General features: G+C 31.9%; 1 protein-coding gene across 1 annotated transcript in view; it reads right to left on the bottom strand.

Annotated features, from left to right (window-relative positions):
• Positions 1 to 3,323: 3,323 nt before the first annotated feature.
• angpt4 (angiopoietin 4) overlaps positions 3,324 to 26,741 on the bottom strand; it is a 44,394-nt gene continuing 20,976 nt past the window's right edge. Inside the window, exons 2-9 of the mRNA XM_051112953.1 lie at positions 20,431 to 20,580; positions 18,602 to 18,723; positions 15,731 to 15,963; positions 12,194 to 12,306; positions 11,967 to 12,068; positions 10,180 to 10,346; positions 9,948 to 10,078; positions 3,324 to 5,494 (exon numbers count right to left, since the gene is read on the bottom strand). Coding sequence (XP_050968910.1) covers positions 5,334 to 5,494; positions 9,948 to 10,078; positions 10,180 to 10,346; positions 11,967 to 12,068; positions 12,194 to 12,306; positions 15,731 to 15,963; positions 18,602 to 18,723; positions 20,431 to 20,580 — 1,179 coding nt within the window. The 3' untranslated portion in view covers positions 3,324 to 5,333. The remainder of the gene's footprint in view (positions 5,495 to 9,947; positions 10,079 to 10,179; positions 10,347 to 11,966; positions 12,069 to 12,193; positions 12,307 to 15,730; positions 15,964 to 18,601; positions 18,724 to 20,430; positions 20,581 to 26,741) is intronic.

Here is a 26,741-nt window from a genome sequence, read left to right as displayed (position 1 = left end):
ATTGAAACTTGATACACACACAATAGCAATAATAATAATAATTAATTTTGAAATTATCAACCTGATTTCTGTAATTTAATCAAACAGCATGGGATGTATTAGAGTGAAACAAAATAACTAACACCACTAAAAATCACAGAACTCATCAAATCAATCGCTAATACTCACTGTTTGCACTGTTGGTTTCCCTCCAAAATGATGTCACTTCCTGGAGGATGATGTCATTAGGAAATAGCTTTTGCTATTGAAAGAGATATTTAAAAAGACCATCAGGATGCGGAGAACAAAGGGAAAAAATATATTAAATAATTAGCAATTAAAAGAGTATTCACAGTGAAACAAGTTTTCCTTGAACAAGTTTGAGTAAAGAGAAAAACAAATGAAGAAACCTCTATTATTTTGGAAATATTGGAATTAGGGCTGCACAATTAATCAAATTTCTGAAACATTTCATGATTACAATTACAGATGCCACAATTATGTAATCGTTCAAAGGCACAATTACAAAAAAAAAAATCCACTTACATTATTCTGCTTTCTTAAGATTTTTGTCATAATTGTGCACCCCTAATTGGAATCGAGTGTTTTCACAATGCGTCATCAACTGGCCATATTGGCGGCACTGAACGTAAAACAGTGCCACTGAACTGAACTCAAATTTTGCTGTTGAAAATGGTCAGTTATTGTCATGTTTTGGGCTGTACTAATCAGCCGGGCAGTAGTACATCAGTATTCAGTAGTACATCAACCGTGCAATCCATGCTGTTGTTTACATCCGAGTATCTCCAATATGGCCAATATATCTAGAGGGTTTGCACTTACATCACGATTTGCTCAGTTACCCAGATGTGTGGCCATAGTGGAGATACTCGTATAGAGTAAATCATATAGAGAAGGACTTAGTAAGCAGGAAAGGGCGCAATATTTTGTCAAACTAAAGTTAATAGGTGGTAAAGATACTTACGAACAGTAGTAAGACATTAGCCTAATATTTCACCTACCTGACTGGAAATGATAAGAACGAACATGAATGTTGTCAAGATTCTCGCCCTGGAAATCCTGGTTCAGTTTGACCAAACACAAATGCCTTTTATTCCTTAAATAGTTTTTTTGCACTCTTCTCCTTGATTTGTTATAACTTTTGGCAGTCTATAGTACTTCATATGTTTTTCCCGGTCCGACCGATTAGTACAGCCCAAAACACAACAGTAACTGAACATTTTCAGCAGCAATAATCAGCAAAATATGCAAGTTTCGTTCAGTTCAGTGGCATTATTTACCTTCAGTGCCGCCCATATGGCCTACTGATGAAAATTAATTTGAAATTAATAACCTGATTTCTGCAACTTTATCAAACATCATGGGATGTATTGAAATGAAACAAAATAACAAAGACCACAAAACATCAATCAATCGCTAATACTCACTGATGTTTGCACTGCTGGTTTCCCTCCAAAATGATGTCACTTCCTGGAGAATGATGTCATTAGAAATTTTTTTTAAAAGACCTTCAGGATGTAAAGTAATCCTGAGAACACAGGAAAAAAAAAATATATATAATATAATTAGCAATTAAAACAATATTCACATTCAACATGTTTATTTTTTTGTTTAACCAGTTTGAGCAAAGAGGGAAACAAATATTATCTGCTCAAACTGACTGCTCAAGATTTAAAAAGTACATTGAAAGTTCATCCATGTTTAATCAGAAGTAAATCATATGATTTTCTATCTTTAACACTTGCATGTTTATGCATATTTTATTCTTTTCATTAAGACATATGATGGGCATATGAAAATGTATCTCATAACACCAGTGACCCGGGTAATCTTTGGTCATTTCACCTTTACTAATCAACCACTGTCACCATCTGCCCTCTACTGGTGAAATCTGACCGTCTGAACGTCATAACAGAATATCTTGATATCTTGTAAAATATATGTATTGTAAAGATAAATATTAGTCAAACACAACAGAAATGAACTGTGACTGTCTGCAGTAACCAAAGTTTCTGTTGTTTAGACATCATAACCTAGATTTCCCTCTAGCTTCTCCAGAGGAACAAGAGCCGGAGGGGCAGAGCAAAAAAAGAGACAGAATCGAGGTCGGAGCAGGAAGGGAGGGCGAGAAGGAGAGAGAAAAGGAACGAGAGAGAGAGAGTGAATGACATAAAAGAGCAAAGAAGGTTTTGAACAAAGCCAGTTTCAGTTCACATACAGTTCTGCTTTGACCTGAATGTGCAACCTACACATCTCTTCAACCAAAAAACAGTTGAAACTCATAGAAATATTTGTAAACATTTATTATAATCCATTATAGAGGTCATGCAGTAGTTCTGAGGCTTTCGAAGTGGCAGACGACGTGCTAAATTGATAACATACAATATTAATGCGACTGGTCTGGTCAGCAGATGGAGCTAGAGAATAACTGCTCATGAAAATAACAGCCAGCTTTGCTACCATACGTGTTTTAATGCTGTTGGCAAGGTTGAAGAAAGTCTAACATTTCCAGTTATTGTTTTGGTAGTACAGTGTGGGTTTTTTTGGACTGAATATAACATATTTTTATAGGCTTTCCCTGGTGAAAAAACCAGCATATGCTGGTAGGTATGTTTTGATGCTGGTTTAAGCTGGTCCTTTGCTGGTTTATGCTGGTCCTGTGCTGGTTTATGCTGGTCCTTTGCTGGTTCATGCTGGTCCTTTACCAGCAACATGACCAGCAAAAAGCAGCTTGATATTGCAAAATGGTGTGTCTTACCATATTATTTTAATATATTATCTTAATTCTGAACACACTGGTTTGTAATGCAAACAGTTTTACTGTTTTCTGCAACTTTGTTTTTCTTCTCATTATTTCGCATTGGCGGCGACTAATGAACCGGAAGTCTCGCTCATAGGCTTATTTCCGCGTTGAGGAATAAGGTGGTATTTTTGGTGGTAAATTTATTAATTTAACATAAATGTTCTAAGAGTGTTATGTAATAATAAATACTTTTTCAGACATGTTCCATGAATTACTTTATTTGTGAATAATGATTTTGTGATAATGTTTTTGATAACATTATTATTAAAGACCAGATAACTTCAAATTAATTTTCTATTAATGTTACCTTACAACGTTTTATTAATAACGAGAGAACCTTGTCAAAGCTGTTAGCATTTGACCTCTATGCTGTCTGATTGTTAATTAAAGATCAATCTTTATAGTGTATGCAATAAATACACTAATTGTCATGTATGTTACCAGGTTGGCTTCAGTGAAATATCAGATATGTTGCAGTATAAAACCCATTAAGACGCATGTGACCAAGAAATGCACCAAATATCTATATAGGAAGCACTTTATTGCTCATGTAGACCTCTTAAAACCAAAAAAAAAAAAAAAAAAAAAAATTGACATTTTTACAATCTGAATAAAGACTGATCAAGAGGGAATGTCTTCCATATGCCCCTGCTGTTCTTGGCAGAAAACTGGAATTCAGTTAAATAAAAACACTGTATGAACTAGGAAGCTCGAACCACAAAAATACAGGAAAGCCTTTGGCGTCTTCAACTTTTAGTTCAGGATAGTAAAATAAACCTCGACCTGTTGAAAAGCTGTTATCCAGTTTGACTCCAGAACTGATCTGCAGGGTTTACTATCAAACAGTCATGATATGTGATGAAAGGTTCTTGGTCAGAAAGTAATAATGCATGTTGAAAGGTTCACGGTCTAAGTATTAATGCATATACCGCAGCAGCAAATTATAGCATTGCTCATGCTGTACAACTGTAGGAACAGTCAGATCTAATCAGCGTATCTGCTGTATAACCACATGACCATCACACTGTGCTCCTTAAAGTGCATCCTCCTAAAAAAACATGACATGGGAACAACAGGTCACAAAGAACACATTTAAAAACATTAGTAAACAAAATATAGTATTTTTCTCTTTCATACAAAACACACAAATCTCACGGGTACAATTATGAGGCCAGAAACATACTTTATGCAAGTAGGCAAATGCAACTTTAAGAAGCATTTGCATTTGCTTCTGTAGCTTGCTCAGCAAGATTTTATTTCAAATGTTGCTCCATCAAGACCATAAACATGATAGTGTATGCAAAAGCCTGCTAAATAGCGCCCTACGGCAATGCTAAGAATGTGACACATTAAATGAACAGTATTTAGTCTCATTAAATGAATTTTGACACGTTGAAGTTAAAAGCATTTGCATTCACATACTTGTGCAGAGTACGTTTCGGGCCTAAAAAGGACTAAAGAAAGAAAGAGATGCAAAATATAAAAAAATATCCAGTTATTAAAAATATACATACAATTATGCAATATCTCAGTCTACTCAGCTGACTTGGTAAGCTACCATTCAAAAATGGGGTCAGTAAAAATTTCTGAAAGAAATGAATACTTTTATTCAGCAAAGATGCATTAAATTGATTAAAAGTCACAGTAAATATATTTATAATGCTATAAAAAAAAGCTGTTGGTCTACATATTTATTAAAGTATCCTAAAAAAATGCATTATGATTTCCACAAAAATATCAAGCAGCACAACTGTTTTCAGCAATGATAATAATAAGAAATGTTTCTTGAGCAGCAAATTGACATATTAGAATTATTTCTCAAGAATCATGTGACACTGAAGACTGAAGTAATGATGCTGAAAATTCAGCTTTTAAATGACATTTTCAAATATATTCAAATAGAAAACTGTTTTTTTAAATAATAATAATAATAATAATAATAATTCGGTTTTTACAGTATTTTTGATAACATAAATGCAGACTTGGTGTTAAGAATATAAAAAACTTCCAACCTCAGGTTTTTGAATGGTAGTGTAACTAGTCAGCTGCTTTGCTAAGTAGTTAACAGCTATTACATTTTACACAAGAGTATAAAACCTCAGACATGAAGGTTATTTCTGGAACATCCAGAACAGTTCTGGAATCTTGGAATCATTAAGTTCAAAAGGTTTTTCTTTGGAATTATTTCATGCTACATCGATCGCCTACATTCTGACACCATGAGAGTTGCCATCACTGAGAATGTTTTAGGTTGTAAGCCACACATGAACTCAGATGAAAGTAGTTGTGAAGGTAAAGCATGTTTGCATGTGTAAAAAAGAAAATTGTGGCATAGAAATGAATCTGAATGTTCGATCAGTCTGACGGATTTGTCCACTCCAGCTCTTGGATTTGCAGTAAAACTTTAGCGTTCATCCATTAAATGAAATCTTTATTTGTCTTCACCTCGTTGCTTCTATGTCCCAAAGCAAGGGCTTTAAGTCCTGTCATTGTCAGTGTGACAAGCTTGGGCAATGCTAATTTATTCAAGTCAGAAATCAGCTGGACGGATCATCATGGAAGTGGACTGGAGCGAATAGCTGGGTCCTCGGAAGTGATGCCACTTAATGCCATTGAGCTTGCGGATGTTGTGACCCACGGTGTAGTAGATTCCATTGAGGTTGGACAGACCGCAAGCATCAAACCACCAGCCTGAAAGAATGACAGATGAGAAGAGACTGAGATAAATGTGTTTATTTTGGGCCTTGAATAAGATTATTACTAATAACTAAAACCAAAACTATTAAAACATAATTGTAAAATAAAATAAAATATTAAAAATAAGAAATAAAATAAATAAAATAAATATTAGATGATATGAAAATAATAAATTTTGGCTTGGCAACTAACTGAAATAAGTGGAAGCACAAAAATTACTAACCCTAACTGGAAATAAATAAAAATTAAAACTGAACTGAAACAAAAATTAAACCTAAAAAGTAAAATAAAAAATTAAATTATATATAAAAATAACGAAAAAACACAAATATACTAAAAATTAAACTTAAATTTAAATAAAAAATGTAAAACATAAAGCTAATTCAAAATACTAATGAAAATATAACAGTATATAAATAACACTAAAATAACATTGATTTTGCATGCTTTTCTAATTAGAACTGAAACTAAAATAACAACAATATATATATATATATATATATATAGAAAATTACAAAAGCACATAAAATGACTAAAAATTACACTAAAATTAGAATAAATAAATGAACACATAAAGCTAATTCAAAATACCACTAAAACTATAATAGTAAATAAATAACACTAAAATAACATTGATTTTGAATTCATGTTGTTCTCATTAGAACTGAAACTAAAATAAAAGGAAATTAAACCTAAACAGTAAAATAAAAAAATATATAAAATATACAAATAAGAAAGCACATAATACTAAAATTAAAATAAAAATAAAACACTTACATAATTTTTTTTTTATAAAAATAACAAAAGCACATAAAATTACTAAAAATTAAACCAAAAATAAAATAAATAACTGAAAACATAAAGCTAATCTAAAATACCAATTAAAAACAATAATGGTATATAAATAACACTAAAATAACATTGATTTTGCATTTTTTCATTAGAACTGAAACTAAAATAAAAGTAAATTAAACCTAGTAAAATAAAAAATAATATTTATAAACAACAAAAGCACCTAAATTACTAACTAAATTATACTAAATAAAAATAAAAACATAAAATGAGCCAAAATTTTGTTATATTTTTCACATAAATAATATTGCTTTAGAAAACCTGTTGATATAGTGCATAATTTATATGGACTACTTTTATAGTGCTTCTTGGAGCTTGACAGACTTAAGTTACAACACACTTTCATTGAAAGAAAAAAAAAACTGAAAATGACACAAAATATTTTATTTTGCATTCCACGAAATAAAGTCATACTGGCTTTGGAAAGACATGAGGGTGAGCAAATGATGGCAGGCTTAAAAATTACATCTCCTCAAAACAATCAAAGCCCTTGATCCTTCTCTTTGCTCTATATTGTGTCTTTTTATTTTTCTCTCCGCAGTCCGTCAGTGTTTCAAAGGGTAAGTTATTCCCACTGTGCAGTCGATGTCTCAGCAAGAGCTGTCAAAGCAAACTGCGAATCTTCAATAAGAACCAGACTTTAACTCTTCCGAGAGGACACCGTCTATCTGACCCTGATTAAATCAGTATCACCTCCCTCAACGCGTGTTTAGTTTGGACAGGCCGCACAGATGGATCCATCTTTCCATCTTTTGATTACCATTTGAAATGCAAACACAAAGGGCACTCGAAGGTCTCCAGCCGGTTCGGCGGTAATTAACTAGAACAACTTTCAAAATCAATCGCAATGCATGCTATTAAAAGCTGTTTATCTTGGACCCCAGAGGTGTGTGATCTGCAGTCGAGTGCAGCCATAGAGTAAATTGTTTGCATAGCGGGCGCTGAACGTGCGTCTGAACTCTGGATGTTTTACATAATTCTGTGATTGGGTTGCGTTTTCTTCGATTAGAAGGGGATCAGAGGGATTTTATATGACCGTTTCGGCTTCACGTCCAGGCCACAGTCTGAGAGGACAAGAATGTAGATGGCTTGTGTTCAATAAGCGCTGGTGAGTGTCTATCTACAATTAGATTAGTCTTTACGTAACAAGTATTTTATGTCAAATGATCACAGATGTGACAAAACTGTTTATAATCTAATAATCTAAGGTCTTTGTTCGGTTCTGATGTTGAAATGAAAATTAAAGATGCAAAAAAGTATCTTAATTGACGGATGTTCATCTGTGTGAACAGCAGTATTTGAGTAAACACATTATTTTGCCAAATTATTGCAATAAATACTGTTCACCAATGGATCCTGAATGGGTGCCGTCAGAATGAGAGTCTAAACAGCTGATAAAAATAATGGTGTGGATTATTTGTGGATTATTGTGATGTTTTTATCAGATGTTTGGACTCTCCTGACGGCACCCATTCACTACAGAGGATTTATTGATGAGCAAGTGATAATGCTAAATTTCTCCAAATCTGTTCCTGTGAAGAAACAAACTCATCTACAATCAGATTAGTCTTTATGTAACAAGTATTTTATGTCAACTGATCACAGATGTTACAAGAATGTTTTTAATCTAAAATCAAGGTCTTTGTTCGATTCTGATGTTGGTTTAGTTAAAAGTATTAATGACAAATTAAATCTTAATTGACGGACATTCATCTGTGTGAATAGCCGTATTTGATTAAATGCATTATTTCTCAAAATGACTGCAATAAATATTGTTTACCAATGGATCCTGAATGGGTGCTGTCAGAATGAGAGTCCAAACAGATGATGAAAACATCACAAGAATCCACAAATAATCCACACCACTCCAGTCCATCAGTTAACATCTTGTCAAGCAACAAATCTACCATTAAGATGTTTTTAACTATTGTTTAACCATTTCTAATCATTCAAACAAGTCCTCTATCTATAATATTGCTTTCTCCAGTGAAAAAGACATTTTGTTGTGAGAGGACAACAAGGGATGAATTTTTTCTCTGGAAGAAGCATTATTATGGATTATGGACTGGTATTTTATTTCTTGTGAAAAGAAAAGGCTGGTATTAAGTAGGGGTCGACTAGTCATCGGCACCGATATTAAGCATTTTTATGGTTATTGATATCAGTCATTTTAAAAACAGATTTGCAGATGCAATAATTGAAAAGCATTTAAAGAAAGTATTTTGTCAATTTTGACATTAATTTTCATTTTTACACCAGACATATATAACAGTTCTAAATATCGGTTATTGGTCTACTTGATCTGTAATAATCATGATCAGCCCTGAAAAAAACACATATCGGTCAACCCCTAGTATTAGGCATGCAGCTTTTTCAGTTAACAAGATGTTAATTTATGGACTGAAGAGGTGTGGATTACTTGTGGATTATTGTAATGTTTTTATGAGCTGTTCGGACTCTATTTCTGATGGCACCTATTTATTGCAGAGGATTTATTGGTGAGCAATTGATATAATGCTAAATTTCTCCAAATCTGTTCCTATGAAGAAACAAATTAATCTACTTATGTATAGTAAAAAGTATTTTATGTCAAATAATCACAGATGTTACAAGAATGTTTTTAATCTAAGATCAAGGTCTTTGTTCGATTCTGATGATCTTGTTGTTAACAGGATTAATGAAAATTAAATCTTAATTGACAGAAATTCATTTGTGGGAACAGCAGTATTTGAGTAAATACATTTATTTTGCTAAATTATTGCAATAAATAATGTTTACCGATGGATCCTTAATGGGTGCCGTCAGAATGAGTGTCCAAACAGCTGATAAAAACATCACAATAATCCACAATGTCAAGTAACAAATGCAACATTTAGATATTTTTATCTATCGTTTTTAATCATTGAAACAAGTCCTCTATCCATAATATTGCTTTCTCCAGTGAAAAAGTTGTCTCATCTGAATCATTTTGATGTGAGAGCACAACAGGGGTGGACTTTTTCTCTGGTGGAAACATTATTATGGACTATGGACTGGTATAATGTTTCATGTGAAGAGAAAAAGCTAGTATTAAGTAGGGGTCGACTGATTATCGGCGCCGATATTGAGCATTTTTATGGTTATTGGTCTTTTCTGATAAAATAATTGAAAAGCATTTCAAGATTAAAATTAAAAGATAAAAGTTTTTGTCAAAGCCCTTGTCGTTCTTAATTTTGACATTGATTTTTATTTTTACACCAGACATAATTCAAAATATCGGTTATTGGTCTATTTGATCTGTAATAATTGGCCCTGAAAAACACATATCGGTCAACCCCTAGTATTAGACATGCAGCTTTTTTTGTTTACAAGATGTTAACTGATGGACTGGAGTGGTGTGGATTACAGGTGGATTACTGTGATGTTTTTATCAGCTGTTTGGACTCTCATTCTGACGGCACCCATTCACTGCAGAGGATCCATTGGTGAGCATGTAATGCTAAAATTCTCAAATCTATTCAGATTAAGAAACAAACTCCATATTGGATGGCATGAGTGTGAGTCCACTTTCAGTAAATTTTCATTTTTGAATGAACTATTGCAATGAGTAACTCACCTCCGGTCATCATGAGGGCGCACTTGCAAACGCACTTGTCATTGTCGGCGTCGCGAGTACTGAACCCAGTGCCGTTTGAAGCTAAGCTACTTTGCTGTCCTGCTGTTCCGCTGTAGCTCCCTAGCAAAAGTCTGGAGAAAGAGAAAACAAGAAGACGTTGCAAAATTCTGATAGACATATTGTTGAACATCGTTAATATCAGTCTTGGTCTTTACATTAACACTGATGATACCTGTACTGCTGTTTTTCACCAGCCAGCTGGAATTTGTCATACAAAGCATAGGCGCCGTTCTCCTCCCAGTCCTTAAGTTCAACTCGGAGAGAGTACTGGGCTTGATTGGTGAGCAGGTGAACTGCCTCATTACCCAACCAGTGCTCTCCACTAGGATCACCAAATCCCTGAGGAAAACATGTAATGAAACCAATGTTGCATTCCATTCATCTTGTGAAGTTGGGAACTCAAACTCCCTCTTTGGGAAAGCAATAAAACAGCACTTGAAGTTGAACTTTAAAACTTGGGTGGAAATCTTCAAACATAAGATTGTATATTTCTGATTATAAACACTTTAAAGGAGAAGTTCAATCCCAGAATGAAAATTTCCTGATCATTTACTCACCCCCACGTCATCCAAGATGTCTTTCTTTCTTTAGACGAAAAGAAATGAAGATTTTTGAGTAAAACATTCCAGGATTTTTCTACTTATAATGGACTTGTGATGGCCAACAGGTTGAAGGTCCAAATTGCAGCTTCAAAAAACTCAGTCCCGGCCGAGGAATAAGGGTCTTACCTAGCAAAATGATCTGTCATTTTCTTAAAAAAATATAAATTTATATACTTTTTAACCACAGATGCATCTTCACACATTAAGTAATCACATTGCAAAAGTCACACGCAGTTAATTCTTTGTCTGTGTACTCTCAAAAGGGTAGGGTGAATAACTCTCATTTTCTCCTCCCACTTCAAAATTGTTCAACATTGTTGTTTTACCTTTTTTTTGTTAAGGGCGTTTGACTTTCTTTGTAAACACTGGGTCGGTACTTCCGTGTTTATGTAATGCATGAGGTCAAGCTAGTGCGAGATGAGCATTTGTGGTTAAAAAGTATATAAATTTGTATTTTTCTTACCTATCGTTTTGCTAGATAAGACTCTTATTCCTCAGCTGGGATTGAGCCTTTTGAAGCCGCACGGAAACTGCAATTTGGACCTTCAACCCATTGGCCACCATTAAGGTCCATTATATGAAGAAAAATCCTGGACTGTTTTACTCAAAAACCTTAATTTCTTTTCGACTGAAGAAAGAAAGACATGAACATCTTAGATGACAAGGGGATGAGTAAAGGGATTTTCATTCTGGAAGTGAACTAATCCGTTAATTCAAATAAAAGTGAGTCAAATACAACACCTTAGATATCAAGCAGGAATACTGCATATCCAATTTTTAATGAAACTCAGTACAGACGCAAGACAGCTGTTTTGTTTCCTTGAATTACATAGGTACATTGTCTGTCTTTTGTTTTCCAGAAAAGAGACTCATCCTTTTCAGCTTTTTATAGAAAGGAAGGCTCACAATGACATTTGGCAAGATTATCAAAATGTAGAAAATTGCAGTATTGATTTTCACGGCTGCAGTTTCACAGAACTGCCAGTTTTCAATCTACTTCAGCATATTTAAGCACTTAAAATATCAGCAGAATGTGCCGCTATTAAATACAGAATGTACCAAACGGTTCATCTACTGCCAATGACGCCAATCTGTCACGTACAATTTTAGCCGCCGTGCTTCACATCCTGCTTTGGCTGGTTTTTAAATCTATGTCATCAGAATAATGCCAAACTTTTAATCACGTCTTCCCAGCACAGGCAGAAAAACAAATCTCACCGTTTTCTTTAAACACATTCAATAGGGATTTTTATCATTGTCTGCAAATGTAACTAGTTCTCTTTGTCTGATGCTAGAGTGGTTGCTGTATTCAAGTTCTGCAATTTTAAGCAATCTTGCAATGTTTATGCACACTCACCAGTTTGTATTCGTTCCAGCTTTTCTGGAAGTTCACACTTCCATTGGCCCTGCGCTGGAACACCGTCCAGCCACCTCCGCTTGTCACCATATCACAAAAGACCTGTCAGAAGCATATGAAACATCTCAGTCTCACCCTCTTACATTTGCGCTATTCCTCGTTCTGTATGTCACAGCCAAGATATATCACACTGATTCCTCATACTTGTGAAAGAACGCATCCCACACCTTGGTTGGCTCGGTCATGTCTCCGATGTAAATGTGGTAGACTCCGCTGGTGTTGTGACCGGATTTATAGGCCTCGGCACAGTCTCTGAAATGCTGCTCATTTGATGAGATGCCTGTAAGGGAAAAATACAGTAGATCTGGGGTTCAGAATTGATATGAATGCAAGGTAAAAAAAGATAATCAGTCAACAAAAGACCATTGCGGCATAGCCATTATATTAAAAACTTATTTTATTCAGCAAGTTGCCAAATGGAATGACTAAAACTGAAATAAACATTGATGAAAATAATATAAATAAAATAGAAACAGAAATAAAATGAAACTTGAAATGGAAAAAAATAAATAAATAAACTTTAACTGAAATAAAAAAAGAATAAATTATTTTTAAAAAAGTTTTATTTCAGCCAGTTGCCAAGACATTTAAAACTGAAATACAAATGAATAAAAACAATATAGACATAATTTAAAAAATAATATTAAAAACCTATTTTATTTCAGCTAGTTGCCAAACAGAATGACTAAAACTGAAATAAACATTAATAAAAATAATAGAAATAAAATTAACAAAATGAAAATAAATAGAAAATAAATAGAAATAAAATGAATCTTGAAATGGAAAATATATATAAAAAATATATTAAAATAAAAAACCCTTAACTGGAATTAAAAAATTACTGAAAAAATAAATAAATAAATAAATAATTTAAAGAATGTTTTATTTCAGTCAGTTGCCAAGATATTTAAAACTGAAATACAAATGAATAAAAACTATATAGACATAATTTAAAAATAGTATTAAAAACATATTTCAGCTAGTTGCCAAATAGAATGACTAAAACTGAAATAAACATTGATAAAAATAATAGAAATAAAATGAAAAAATGAAAATAAATAGAAATAAAATGAAACTTGAAATGGAAAATATAAATATATATATATAAAAAATTAAAAAAACTCTTGCCTGAAATAAGAAAAAAAAAAAAAAAATTTAAAAATGTTTTATTTCAGCCAGTTGCTAAGACATTTAAAACTACAAATGAATAAAAACTATACTGACATAATTAAAAAATAACATGAAAAACATATTTTATTTCAGCTAGTTGCCAAATATAATGACTAAAACTGAAATAAACATTAATAAAAATTAAATAGATATTACTAAAAACTGTAAATTAACAAAATTACTTAAACTTGAAATAGAAAATAAATAAAAATGTATGACAACAAAATAAACTTTAACTGAAATAAAATATAAAATAGTTTTAAAAATGTTTTATTTCAGCCAGTTGCCAAGACAACTAAATCTGAAATAATTAAACAAACTAAATAAAAAAAATTATGAAAACAAAATAATCTTTAACTAAAATCAGATATATAATAAAATATTTTTAGAAATGTTTTATTTCAGTCAGTTACTAAAACTGACACACAAATGAATAAAAACTATACAGACATAAATAAAAAATAAAAACTTATTTCAACTAGTTGCCAAATATAATGACTAAAACTGAAATAAACATTAATAAAAATTAAATAGACATTTAAAAAACCCTAAAAGTGACAAAATAACAAAATTACTTGAACTTGAAATAGAAAAGAAATAGAAAAGAAATAAATAAAAACTTTAACTAAAATAAAATATAATAAAATATATTTTTTAATATTTTATTTCAGATAGTTACCAAGACAACTAAAACTGAAATACAAATTTAATAAAAACTACATAGACATAATAATTAAAGAAGAACAAAATCACTAAAATGTCAACTTAATGTCAACCAGAAAACAAAAACTAATTCTAAATAAATTAGAAAAAAAAAAAAAACGCAATACTATCTGAATGATACTAAAATTACACTGATACATATGATGCAGGTTTTTGTGCTGAAACATCACATAAAGTCATTTTATAGATTTGCCACACAATGTGACAAAATATAACCATGTGGTTTCTGTTGTCAAAAGAGCAAGATTTATAATCTTTACATGGCCTCAACTTTCCAAATATAAAGTCCATAGTGGTCTAGTTTTGGGATGAGTCATTTAAACATTAAACACCACGTGTTTGTTTGTCAAACATCTGAAAGTTTATTTAGAAAATTTGGTACATTTAGTTCTTCGAGTGAACCTCCACGCAGACATTTATAAACTGACATGTCTTCTGTCCGTATAAAATGCTGCAGTCTTGATTTAGCTTATCAGTGCGTGTTGTGACGCATGTGAACTTCATCCAAGACACGAGAGCACGCTGCCAAAGACATCACTAGCAAGAGCTTATCCCCTCTCTCTCCATGAATCACGGCTGCTCAATTTATCATTAGTGTCACAGTTAATTAACCAGAACTTTCAGGTCATGTTAAGAATCTGCCACCAGATTTAAAAGCTGTTGCAAGCCCAAGAATCAGACATGTCTGTCATTCTCAGACAAGTAACCTTACATCGTACTCTAACCGGGCGTTGAGACATTTTTCTGTCCTCACAGACAGTGAAATGCTGCAGAGATGCAACAAATCTAATTGAAACATTGAAATGGCATTCGAAATGAATTTTTGCTTTCATAATATGATACTTTCAAGTAAAACAGGCCAACAGTATTTAACATCATGCACTTCTATGGTATGATAGTTAATCTAAGTTGTTGTACACTAATATTCAAAGCTAATATTCCACAATGAAGATAGATGATAATCAAAAAAAAAAAAAAAAAAAAAAAATCAGTTTGTGGATGTGTTTATCTAACAGTCCATGCAAAAATTAAAAACATGCTGAAAACTTGCTTAACCTCAGGCCCTCCAGATGTAATGTGAGTTTGTTTCTTCATCCGAACAGATTTGGAGATAAGTAGCGTTACATCACTTGCTCACCAACGGATCCTTTGAAGTGAATGGGTTCCGTCAGAGTCCAAACAGCTGATAAAAACATCACAAGTAATCCACACTCCAGTCCATCATAAACATCTTGTGAAATGAAAAGTTGCATGTTTGTAAGAAACAAGTCCATCATTGAAACATTTTTAACTTCAAACCTTTGATTCCAGCTAAAATACTATTCATAATATCACTTTCTCTAGTAAAATATGAATCAGGAGAGAAATATGCACAGGTCAAGTTCTGTTTATGAGCAAAAACCATTCTAAACAAATATTTCGGTGGATTTTGATGTGAAAGGTTTACAGAGGATGGACTTTTCTGCTTAGATTATGGACTCGTATTTTGGCAAAAGGGTTAAGGTTTGAAGTTAAAACATCTTAATGATGGATTTGTTTCTTACAAACATGCAGCATTCCACTTCACAAGATATTTATTGATGGACTGGAGTTGTGTGGATTACTTGTGATGTTTTTATCAGCTGTTTGGACTCTCAATCTTACGGCACCCATTCACCGCAGAGGATCCATTGGTGAGCAAGTGATTTAATGCTACATTTCTCCAAATCTGATGAAGAAACAAACTCATCTACATCTGGTCTGGCCTGAGTAAATTTGTAGCAAATTGTCATTTTTGGGTGAACTGTCACTTTAAAGGTGTGTATTCTTACCTGTCCCAGAAGACACCATGCCAATAAGCGTGTTTACGGACTTCATGAGCTGCTGATGTTGTCTCTGCAGGGCTGTGTTGTTGCTGCTGGCCGCTCTCAACTGTCTCTCCAGAGCCGTAATGGCGGCTGTCTGTCTCTTCACCAGGTCCTGCAGTCGCTCTTTCTCCTCCTTTATGTCCTCCAGCTCCGTCCGCTGCTTTGACTCCAGGACTAAGACTTTATTCTCCAAACGACTGGTGAAAACAATGTATAATGCAATAATTAAAGTCAAAAAGAAGCTTTTTGAAAACATCTCCAGATGTTTCTGAGAAATTCCTAGATAGAGCAGGAATGAATGGCAAATAGAGACCTGGGTCTCTACCTTGAGACTTTACAATAAGGTGAATAATGGTTAACTTATAAGGGTTTATTTTAAACATTTAGCCCTAAATATTAGGGACGCACAACATTATCAGACCAGTATCGGAATTGGCCAATAATGGCTTTAAGTGTAAATATCGGCATCTGCCTGATATGAAAAATTATGCCGATACGCATGTGCTCAGGGTGAGCAACAAATTATGAACTCTGGAAGAGTTTTTGCTTTAGACCATCTACAAATGTTAAATCTTAAAATAAAATGTTAAGGTTATCACTGCATTTATTTGAAAAAAGAAAAAAGCAGCAGCGATTGATATATAGTTTATTTATAGTTATTGTCAAACCTTCCATGTACTGTCATTATAAAATAACTTCATTATTGTTTATTTAATATTAACAAATAAGTTCTTGTTAAAAACTAACCAAAATTAAATATAATTTGCTTATAATTTCCACACAGGAGAGACTTGGTGTTGTTTCCAAACAAAAGGAAATATATCAATATAGACATCAGCCAAAATGAGTAGAAAAATATTGGCATATCTGCAAAAATACAATATTGTGCATCCATACCAAACATTAAACTTTGGCTCTTAAAGGCATTGGGAAGAAATTGTTGAATAAAGTCGTTATTTTTGTTTTCTTTGCGCATAAAAAGTATCCTCGTAGCTTTGTAGCACTAAGGTTGAACCGCTGATGTCACATGGACTATTTTATCACGTTCTTACTACCTTTCTGGGCCTTGAACGTGGTAGTACTGTTGCTGGGTCAGAAAGCTCTCGGATTTCATCAAAAATATCTTAATTTGTGTTCTGAAGATAAACAAAGGTCTTACAGGTTTGGAACACCATGAAGGTGAGTAATTAAAGACAGAAAGTTCATTTTTTGGGCGAACTTGCCGTTTAACCCACCTTAGAAATCTAAAAATGTAATACATGTCTTCAGTTTCTTAACCAACAACTTTTTGAGCATCTATTGTTAGATTGTTACTGCTAGGCTACAGTCTAGTGGCTTGCTGTGTCATGTGAAATAAGTCTGAACTCTGGGCCTTTAGGAAATAGAGATACAGTATTTCCATCAGCGCTATTCATGTAGGTTCACGATTTAGTGTCTGGATCAGAGGAGATGGCACTGAATCAGTCAAGCCTGCTGTCAAAACAATTTACAGCCCCACAACAATGAGCCACTGGTACAAAAACGAGTTTCTGAGGAGCTCCGCAAAATCCTGCCGGCTTCAATCTGTGTGTGATTTAGTGAGCGAGTGTGTGTGAGCGCTGAAAAATAACACCCCCCGAGGGTTTGAGGCCGAAAATAACTGGAAAGCGAATCAAAACTCCATCGAGCCATGTAACTGAACGCTTACTTTGTTAAATTACAGTAGATAGTCATTAAACATGCTTTGGTTGCTGGTGTGTTCTCGATGCTTATGTTTATAAGTTGTACATGATTGATTACACAAATAGTTTTCGCACAATCGATTGGCAAGGACTGTTGGAATCCCTTGCCAGAGTTTGCAATGTGTACGCAATGCTAAGCAATTGTTTGCTGCTATTATACTATGAAGCTGACCCTCGCTAAACCCACATCAATTCTGGGAGCAATTACGAACACTTTCGCTTGCACCGTTGTAAATCGTCTTGGAAAGGTCGAAAACTCTCTGTTCTCACTCATACGTGAAACATGAAATATTGAATCGTCTGTAACACGGCGGTCTTTTATAATTACATCTGATGCCCCCATGCAGCTACCAAAACATCTCTAGCAACACAGTTCAATTGGTCGTCAAAGTTGAATGACAACAAGCGTTATCTGTTTAATCTAGCGAGGGCTAAGTACAAAGCTTTCTGGGAAATCCTTTGTCCGGCTTTGTAAGTGTGCAAAGGAAACTTGCCTGGGGTCTGCTTTGTGTGCTGTGCTTACTCCGTAGTTATTAAACATTACAAACAATCAATTAAGTGGCTGATTATTTCCCTTTACAAAGCCTTTACCCCTGCTGTGCTCTCCGACTGGACGAGTATGGGAAAATAACACTTTGAGAATGACGAGACAGACAAAAGTTGCTGTGCACTGTGCAAACGGGCAGTTGTGGACACGATCTGACCCCCAAAAATGACTTGCACGGATCTTATTGCTCAGCGGTTGTTCAGAGTCGTAATGAGCACAATTACATAATGCAGTTCTGAGTTATGACTCATTTTAAGCATCTTTTTGACGGATGTTTCTCCTACAATATCATTGGAGAAATAAAACTGACACAAAAATACATTATGATTAACAGAGCTGTGAAATAAATTCAGAAGATGAAATGAATCTCATTGCTTCCTATGACAAACAATTAAGATGTTTTGTCATGTTTAGGTTGATACAGTCACATTGAATAATCCGTTTGACAGTTTTCTACTGATGTTAACATAGAAAGTACATTTAAGTTACCAGACGAAACACTATAGTGTAGGCTGCGTTTGAAACAGAATGAAATGTAAGAAATAAAGATTCATTTAAAAGTCTCACCTGTTCTTGTCTCGAAGTTTGGAGATTTCTGAAATCTGCGTTATAAGCTCCTTCTCCAGTTTGTTTGTTGACAATGAATTCTCTAATAACTGAATTGCAATTCTTGATGTCTGGTTTATAACCTTTTAAATGGAATACAATAAAATTAAGAATGGAATTCAGAAAACTATCATAAAAGTGTTATTATTTAATTTAAAATGTACCATTTTATTACAGATTATGTAATCAGCACAACATTTTTATATACAAACATGATTATACATTTTTAATTTTGTTTTAATGAAAACTAAATCAGCTATGAACAAAACATGATGTTTCCAAGAATTATTTAAAATCTTCCAAAAAACATCTCGAGCTTCAATGGAAGAAAGAAAATCTGACAGGCAAGCTAGTTTCTGCCACTCAATAAAAAAAAGGTCATTGCAACTTTTTATCTCACAATTCTGACTATTTTCTCAGGATTGTGAGATATAAACTTGTAATTGCAAGTTACAAAGTCAGAATTGTGAGATATAAACTTTCAATTTTGACTTTTTTTCTGTGAATTGCGTGACATAAACTCACAATAGCGAGTTTTAAAGAATTGCGAGATAAAAAAAATTCTGACTTTTTTCTCAGAAATGCATCATATAAACTCAGTTTTGACTTTTCTCTGAGAATTGTATGATATAGACAATCACAAGAAATAAAGTCAGAATTACAAATTAAAAACTTGCATTTCTGACCTGTTTTCTCGCAAATGCAAGTTTCCTTTTTCTCAGAAATGCGTGATATTAACACTCAATTTTGACTTTTTTTCTCAGAAATGCATGATATAAACTTAATTTTGACTTTTTTTCAGAGAATTGCATGATATAAACTCACAAAAAAGTCAGAATTGCAAAATAAAAACAATTCTGCCTTTTTTGGACAAATGCAAATTTGTATATCACAATTCTGACTCTTTTCTCGGAGTTGGGAGTTTATATCTTGCAATTCTGACTTTTTGTCTCAAAATTGTAAAATATAAATATATTTAGTTATAAAGTCCAATTTTGAGGGAAAAAAAAAACTTTGTTTTTATGTTTTCAGAATTGTGAGTTTGTATTCTACAATTTTAAGAAAAAAAGTCACATTGCGAGATAAAAAGTCACAATTACATTTTTTATATTTTACTCAGTGGCAGAAACTGGCTTCGATAGATTAGCGACCTAGATATTGCAGAATATCCCCCAAAAAAACAAAAAAAAAAAAACAAAACAAAACAAGAATTTCCTTTTATCCTTTTATTCCTTAATAACATTTCTATGTTTTAAATATTAAAGCATTCAACTACTTTGTTTATTCCAAATATAATATAAGGGTCTGTTTTTCAAAAATGAGATTTATACATCATCTGAAAGCTTCCCATTGATGTATGGTTTGTTAGGAAAGGACAATATTTGGCCCGAGACACAACTATTTGAAAATCTGGAATCTGACGGTGCAAAAAATCTCAGTATTGAGAAAATCACCTTTAAAGTTGTCCAAAAGAAGGTCTTAGCATATTTCTAATCAAAAATTAAGTTTTGATATTTTTACGGTAGGAAATTTACAAAATATCTTAATGGAACATGATCTTTACTTAATATCCTAAAGATTTCTGGCACAAAATAAAAATCAATCATTTTGACCCATTCAATGTATTGTTGGCTACTGCTACACATATGCTGTCACATATGCTGATTTGCAGCTCTAGAAATGTTTCCTATTCTTACCAACGAAAACAGCTGTGCTGCTTGATATTCTCATATTTAAAAACCCTGATGATGTATGCATTCATGCATTTCTATGATGTGAAATGAGATTACCTTGGCTTCAACCACATTGAGTTTCCTGGTTTGCTCTGCGGTTTGGGTGAGCAGGTTAGTACCGATCTCCAGCATAGTGGCTGTCTGGTTATGAACAGCATCAGCTTGAAAATGCACCATCCCCGTCTTCTGATTAATGTAGTTTTCTAACTGTTGAGCAAAGGAAAGAGGATTCTGATTTTAGTGATTAGCATTTGCATAATGTTGGATTGACACTCAAAGCACAATACATGACAGAAGGTCTTTTAGAAGAACCATTTTGGTTTCCCAAAGAACTTTCATTAATACATTCTTATCTTTGTGGTGAAATATATTATAAAAATCTGAAGACTCTTCTTTGACTTCCATGTATGTTAAAGCTTGTTCATGGAATTTACGTTTTTTAAGAATGTATGATAGTCATAATTAAAAGACGATGGTTGGTTTAGCAGTCCCATTTGTCATTTCACAATTCAGAAGGGTGTTTACGAGGGCCCCTTTTGCGGCTGTGATGTGTCCTCAGTGCTCCCTTCTGTGAGCACTCAACAGTATGGACTCAAGAGCTGGAAGGTTTATCAAACACAGTGTTTTTTTCCCTAGCCAATAGATTTGAAATCCACTGGGAGAAGATCCAGTGCCAGGCAAAGGTGCGGTATAGTGACCCCCTCAGTCTCAAAAGACTCTGAGCTCTGCAAAAATAAATATAGCATCACCAAGATCGCATGGACGCTGAGAGAAGGACTAATGAAGGATAATTTTATCACAATGGAAATAAACATGTTAAACCCTGAGGGAAAGCAATACACTTGATGTGGTCTGTCAGAACTTAGATGGAAAATGAAGACGCTTTTTGATGTAGAGACTGTGTGTTAGAAATATATAATAGTGATATTTCAATAGCAATCACGCTGAAATGCACTCAGTGTCCTGGCATTCGGATTAAACTCTTAAAAATTGTTCTAAAGTTCCAAAAAGTTCCAAAGAACCTTTTAAGAATTATTTCTTTCTTTGTGTAAAGAACATTTTCAAAATCGGAAGAACCATATTTGGAATGGAAGGAAGTTCTTTATGGAACCACAGATACCAATAAAGAACCTTAACTTTTAAGATAGTCATAATTAAAACATGATGGTTGGTTTACAAAAATTAATTAACATAAACAAGAATGCAAAGGTTGGCTTTTCTTCTGTTGTTGTTGATTCCCTAAAGACGCAGCGTGCCCTGACCGATTAATTGACCCGAGCTTCCTGCCTTGGATTAAAATCACATAGGACGAGTCCAGCTTGGGAACGCTGATCTGGATTCAGTTGGATCAGTTTTACGAGCACTAACCAAAACCAGATGTTTCATTTCATTTTGACTGGAGCTTCCTGGGACATCTCCTTACAGAATGTACTGTAAAACACCACGAATGTGAAGGTAATGCTCTTCCGAGATGTTTTCTGCTGAGTCACGGTAGAGTTTATAAGAGATCATGTCTGAACGGTTGTGTTGGGTTGTTCGCTTCCACGAAGATTCATGCAGATTACATCAGGTTCAAAAACGGCAGCATGAATGGCAGTTTCGTGATGGCCTCTCACAATGACAATCAATCATGGTTTTGTTTTAAAACTAGTTACTCTTGTGTCATTTAGCTGACAAAGTGATTAATACGACACTTACGGAGCAACCTGGGGTTAAGTGTTTAGCTCAAGGGAACATTGGTAATAGTTCATGGATCAACCCTTGGGGTTAAAACCTATAACTTTTCTGTTAACAACCCAGATTCTGAGAAGCTAGAATATATTTTCAACATTGTAAGGGTTAAATGAGGACAAATGGTTTTAAATCGACTATAGCTGTGTACCGAGTAAGATTTCCATTCGAAATGAAAGATTAAATCTATAGGCGCCGTTGGTTTAGAGCAAAACGTAAAAATATTCACTGACGTGCTTTAAAACTGACGACACATGTACTTACTTCCTGGAAACTCGCCAAAATAAAAGCCTAATGATTTTAGGTTTGAAAATATTCATATAAAAAAATAAAAAATTCAATAAATAAAATCAGTAAATGAAAAATAAATGAAATATTAGCATTGTATTTTTAACTGTACTATAAAATAATTATAAAAATATAATATAATATAATTATAATTTAATACTCACTTGTATGTATATATGTATGTATACAGACATATATATAAATCTCAAAAACATAACTGCTTAAATTTCAATAAGTGTTTACTGACGGCTTCTTATACTGAAAATCATTTTATTTTAAAACTAGTTACTGTTTTTTAAAAAAGGGGGATTTGGAGACTATATTATGTATATATATATATATATATGGAGTATCTATATTCTAAATATTATTATTTCGAATAATTTTATGAATAAATAAAAAAATAAAAGCTTGAGGGTTTTAGGTTTGAAAATATTCATATAAATAATTTTAAATAAAATAAATAAAATGTAATAAATAAAAAATAAATACTAGCATTGTATTTTAACTGTACTATTAAATAATTATAAAAATATAAATATTTTTAATTTAATACTCACTTTTTTATTACACATATATAAATTTCAAAAACATAACTGCTTGAAAATCATTTTATTTTAAAACTAGTTACTGTTTTTAAAAAGGGGGATTTGGAGTATATATATATATATACATATATATATATATATATATATATATATATATATATATATATATATATATTATTTTTCTAATAATTTTCTGAATAAATAAAAACAATGATTTTAGGTTTAAAAAAATATTCATATAAATTTTAAAATTAAATAAATAAAACTTAATAAATGAAAATGTAAATATTAGAATTGTCTTTTTAACTACTATAAAATAATTATAAAATATCTAAATATTTTTACTTAATACTCACTTTTTTATTTTATTTGAAATAGTATTATCACACTTTATTATTCTATAATATATATATATTAGAAATACGATTAATATCTAATAATTTTATGAATAAATAAAAAAATAATTCATAATAAATTCATAATAAAATTAATAACAATAATAACAATCACTAACAAAGTAAAAAAAAAACGCTACACTCTAAAGTCAACATGAAATCAAAATGGACTCTAATATTACATTCTTTAAACATGTTCCTGGTCTTATTGCATAAGATTCATCAGTGCATGTTATTTTAAAGAAAAAACTGTTTGTCTTCCTAATCTTTCATCAAAATGTAATAACTTGCCCTGACTCTGAAACAACTTTTTTATATCGGGTGACGTCAAAGTCCTACACACTCACATTCAGGCCTGGCTGGCACCACTTTTCATGATGCAAACCATTCCCAGTGGATAAAACAAAGTCCTGTATAACATTTTGTTATCGTTAAGAAAGTAAAATGGGTTGAGTGCCATTTTCTGTTGTCTTTCTAAACAAAAGAACCAGTTTAAGTCTATCTCTACGAGTAGAACTTCTCCAAAAAAGCCAGGGAGATTACTTGATTAACCTTCTCATTAAACCGGTAGCAAAGCAAATTCAAAAGCAAACATCCGAGCGTGTAGATCTTTCCCTGCAGGACGTCTACATCTCCACATCCACTAAATCTCCTCTAATCCAGATTCCGTCTCTGGGGTGCTCTGCCATCTCGGTCCCCTCATCCGACATCTACCGCACACCACGAGAAACTATCCAACCTACAAAACAATCAGTAGCTTCCTGCCGCCCGTTCTCTGATTTCGGCCCAGTGTAATGTTTAGTTTTTAATCTACTCTTCTTTTCTCATTTCTAGACACACTTAGCGAAGCCTCCCAAGATTTGTTTATGGCTGTCTGCTGGAATGCGGTGGATTATTGGAAAGGTTTCCCGTAGCTACAGCAAGGTATTCATTTCCTAACGAGGATTATTGAGCATAATAGATGAGAGGATTCTCAAATCTCTTTCTAAACACAGAGGGAGATATGCTAAGAAAAATGTTTGGTTAAAACTAATGGACTGTGGAATTTTGCTCAAAAGATACTGTAGAAACCCTCAAAAGCCAAGACAAATGTGATTAAAAGCAGAAAAATGTACATTTTTTAATAGATGCAGCCAAAACTCTGTCATCATTTACTCACTATGTCATTTTCAAACCTGTATAAATTTCTTTCTTCCATGGAATATGAAAAAAGCACTGTTATTTTAGTATCACTGAGACAGTATGTTAGTTTTTATTAAGATTTTGAACCAGTGTTTATTTTTATAGGCATATTTCTTTATTTTTATTTTTGCTGAAGTTTAAGTATTTTGTGTTAGGTCATTTTTTATTACTTTTTGAATATTATATATAGTTTTGTATATCATTTTTTATGCATTTATTTTTATTTTTAGTATTTTAGCTTTTATTAAGATTTTAAATGAATAATTATTTTTATATTTTCCATTTTAACTTTAATTTCAAGTTTAAGTATTTTGTGTTATTGTTGTTTTAGTAGTTTTTGGTTTATTATATATAAAGTTTTATATATATATATATTTTTAGTATTCTAGTTTTTATTAAGATTTTGAATCAGTGTTTATTTTTATAGGCCTATTTTCTTTATTTTCGTTTCCATGAAGTTTAAGTATTTTGTGTAATTTCTATTAATTTGTGTATATTATATATAATTCTGTGTATTATTTTTTATTCATTTTTTAGTATTTTTAGTATTTTTTAGTAAATCAATAATTATTTTTCCATTTTCCATTTTAATTTTTAATTTTAATTTAAAGTAATTTAAAGTATTTTGTGTTGTTGTTTTAGTAGTTTTTGGTTTATTATATATAAAGTTTTTTATATATATTTTTTAGTATTCTATTTTTTATTAAGAATTTGAATCAGAAATTATTTTTATATTTTTCATTTTTATTTTAATTTTTGCTAAAGCATTTTGTGTTATTGTTGTTTTAGTAGTTTTTGGTTTATTATATATAAAGTTTTTTATATATATTTTTTAGTATTCTATTTTTTATTAAGAATTTGAATCAGAAATTATTTTTATATTTTTCATTTTTATTTAAATTTTTGCTAAAGCATTTTGTGTTATTGTTGTTTTAGTAGTTTTTGTTTATTATGTATAGGTTTATATATAGTTTATTTTTGTAGTATTTTAGTTTTTATTAAGATTTTGAATCTGTATTTATTTTATATTTTCAGTATTTTGTGTTATTGTCATTTTTATAATTATTATTTGTATATTATATATAGTTTCATTTATTGTTTTTATTAAGTTTTTAGTATTTTGGTTTTTATTAAGATTTTTTCAGTATTTTTCCATTTTCATTTTTGCTAAAGTTGAAGTATTTTGTGTTATTGTTGTTTTAATAGTTTTTTGTATGTTATATATAGTTTTATATAAGGTTTTTTATTTTATTTTTATTCAAATTTTTATTTATTTATTTTATAGTTTCTATTTTCATTAAAATTTTTGCTAAGTTTGTTTTTTTTTATTATATATAGTTTATTTTTTTGTATTTTAGTTTTTATTAAAATTTTGAATCAGTACTTATTTTATATTTTAAGTTTCCATTTTCATTTTTGCTAAATTTACATATTTTGTGTTACTGCCATTTTTATTATCATTATTTTGTATATTATATATAGTTTTATATATAGTTTTTATTAATTTTTTAGTATTTTGGTTTTTATTAAGATTTTGAATCAGTTTTCATTTTTATATCTTCCGTTTTCATTTTAATTTTTGCTAAAGTATTTTGTGTCATTATCATTGTTATTAGCTTTTTTAAAAAAATAGCTTTATATATAGTTTTTATTCAGTTTTACTTTTAGTTTTGTTTACTTTAGTATATCAAGTTAAACTAAATTTACTCAATATAATGTCATTTTTAAAAACATTTTTTTCTTCTGTTAAACATAAAAGTTTTGAAGAATGTTCACGCTGCTCTTTACCATACAATGAATGAGAATGGCCACTAGGGGCTGACAAACTTCAAAAAGCATCATAAAAACATCATAAAATTAATCCGTATGATGTGTGCACTATATTTTAAGTCTATTTGAAGTCATACGACAGCTTCGTGTGAGGAACAGACTGACATTTTTCAATGAAAATCTTGCTTGACAGATGCGGTCAGCTTTCACTTTCACTAGCTGAACATTGTGCTATAAATTTCAGCTTTTTTATAGTCTTATGGGTTCGGAATGACAAGACAGTGAGTAAATGACAACATAATTTTCGTTTTTGCGAGAACTATCCCTTTTATGTAACTATAGCAGAGTAAAACAACTCAAATGTTTAGCCTTCTTAACACATTTGATTGTGTTCGCTCATCAAACCGTCTTGGAATCTGAGATTCGCATGTTTACATTACAAGAAAGTGGTTTG

Source organism: Labeo rohita, chromosome 6, assembly GCF_022985175.1.
Source record: "Labeo rohita strain BAU-BD-2019 chromosome 6, IGBB_LRoh.1.0, whole genome shotgun sequence".
Classification (NCBI taxonomy): Eukaryota; Metazoa; Chordata; class Actinopteri; order Cypriniformes; family Cyprinidae; genus Labeo; species Labeo rohita.
Note: the sequence above shows the minus strand (reverse complement) of the source record. Positions and strands in the feature narration are given on the sequence as shown.